The sequence below is a fragment of the Ipomoea nil genome, unplaced genomic scaffold (genome assembly GCF_001879475.1).
Source record: "Ipomoea nil cultivar Tokyo-kokei standard unplaced genomic scaffold, Asagao_1.1 scaffold1416, whole genome shotgun sequence".
Taxonomy (NCBI): Eukaryota; Viridiplantae; Streptophyta; class Magnoliopsida; order Solanales; family Convolvulaceae; genus Ipomoea; species Ipomoea nil.
The window spans coordinates 2,906,887-2,909,000 of record NW_017617844.1 but is presented as its reverse complement, the minus strand read 5'-3'; the positions used below and the strand labels follow the sequence as shown (position 1 = coordinate 2,909,000).

At 35.1% G+C, this 2,114-nt stretch overlaps 1 protein-coding gene across 1 annotated transcript in view; it reads right to left on the bottom strand.

The window, feature by feature from the left end:
* Positions 1–1,055: 1,055 nt before the first annotated feature.
* LOC109187072 overlaps positions 1,056–2,114 on the bottom strand; it is a 1,812-nt gene continuing 753 nt past the window's right edge. The window contains exon 1 of the mRNA XM_019337219.1: positions 1,056–2,114. This exon is cut by the window's right edge and continues 753 nt beyond it. Within this exon, the coding sequence (XP_019192764.1) occupies positions 1,056–2,114 (1,059 nt within the window).

Here is a 2,114-nt window from a genome sequence, read left to right as displayed (position 1 = left end):
AAATCTTAAATATATCATTCTGAATTCAGAATTATTAAGTCATGTCAATAAAACAATAAATAAAAAATTATGAAAATAAGTAATTTTAATTACATGTTAAGGGAGTGGAAGAACTAGAAAGTTCGTGTGATCAAGATGAATTGAAGAATCAGTTGAGCTGCGCTCTGCGATCTGCCGAGTTGCCAATTGCGAATTGCCCAATTTATTAGGGTACTGGTACATAGTTTATAGGGTTTTGAATTGCCAAATTGCAAAATTGACAATGTCTTTAATTCCTTATACTCTGAACATGCTATTGCCTACTTGAGATTTGAGAATTTATTAATTGAGATTTCGGATTAGGAAATTTAATTCCCGAATTGCAGTTTTGGTAATATCCTTATAGTCTAACCTAATTGTCCTTATATATATATATATATATATATATATATATATATATATATATATATATATATATGAAAATTTGTAAAGCGCAGTACCGAAACTGAAGTTGTAACACAAACAATCTGTAACGCAGTTCGGACAAACAACCCTAATCTGCGAGGCACTTCTCAATTTGAGAACTTGCCTAAATCCACTAAAAGCTCAATATTTAAAGTACACTGTTTGGAACCTGAGATTACACAATAGAATGATCTTTCCTACCAAACTATTGAAACCTAAACACATGTACTACTTTCTAGGGGAATTTAGTATCCTATTCTCAAAGACTCTTGTACCTCACAAGATTAATGTTGAATGCTTGCGGTCTACAATAAAGGACATCCCCTATTTATAGTAGCTATTCCTAACAGATTCGTGATTAACAAACTATTCCTAATCAAAATAGAACTAGAAAATCTTCAACAACAAATCCCCTTAGAACTAGTATTCTTCAATAACTATTCCTCTTAGTACTGATATTCCTTTATAGAACTGGAATTCTTTTTGCACATAACTTTGACAAAATACTTTGAGTCAACATTCTCCCCCTTTGTCAAATTTTTGGCAAACACCTTGGTCTCTGTCTTTCTCCCCCTTAGTTGATGCCACAATGGTGTTTGATTGATGGTAGATTAATGACAGGTTAGATCACCATCCCATGTGTAGCTTTTATCAGATGATCTTTTCCCCATCATAACACATTCATGTTTTTGGTTGTAGACTTTACAATTCTCTTTGGAAAATTCTACTTTGAGTTCATCATCACACAGTTGACTTATACTGATAAGGTTTGCTTTGAGTCCTTGTACCAAAAAGACTCTTGGTAATCTGGGCAGTCCATGAACATTCAAGGTACCACTTGCGATAATCTGTCCTTTTCCTCCATCTCCAAAAGTGACATGCCCTTCATTTTTGTACTGGATATTCTCAAGATAATGTGGATTTCCTGTCATATGTCTTGAACATCCGCTGTCAAAATACCAAACACTTTGTTCTTGGCTTGTTTCTGAGGTATACGCAACAACTTGTGTTTGTTCCTTTCTTACCCATACTTTCTTGCTGTTATTTTTGCTTTGTACTGCCCAATCTCTATTGTTTTGTCTGTAATAGAGATCATTTTGTCTTTTGAAGCAGCACGCCTTTATGTGTCCCAATTTGTGGCAGTAATAACATCTGATTCTCCTTCGGTGTTGAAAGTGATGTTGTGACACCTCAGGATTTTCAGAAGAGTGGCTTTCACTGGACGCTGGATTTGGAGATCTAGGCCTTCCATCTAGTGCCTTGATTTCTTGTAACAGTTTGGCCTCTCTGTTTTTAGATTCTAATAATTCATTTTGAGTTTCTTTGATGCGCTTTTCTTCTCTCTCTTTTTCACCTTTTAGAAACTGATTTTCTTGCATGAGCTCTAGATTCACTTTGATGATTTGTTCCCATTTAGCATACAATTGGGTATATGACTCTAGCAGTTCTTGCATATCATTTTCGTTTCCGTTGTCATTCTCATGATTTGCGGTGAATGCTACGAAATTAGTGTTGGTGTCTTCTTCACTATCTGAGTCATCGCTTAGTGTTGCCACATATGTTTTGTTCTTCCTTTTAAAATATGTTGGACATTCTGACTGGATGTGTCCAAACCCTTTGCACTCGTAGCACTGAATTCCTTCAGGTTTTAGACTCTCCCTTCCTTTTGA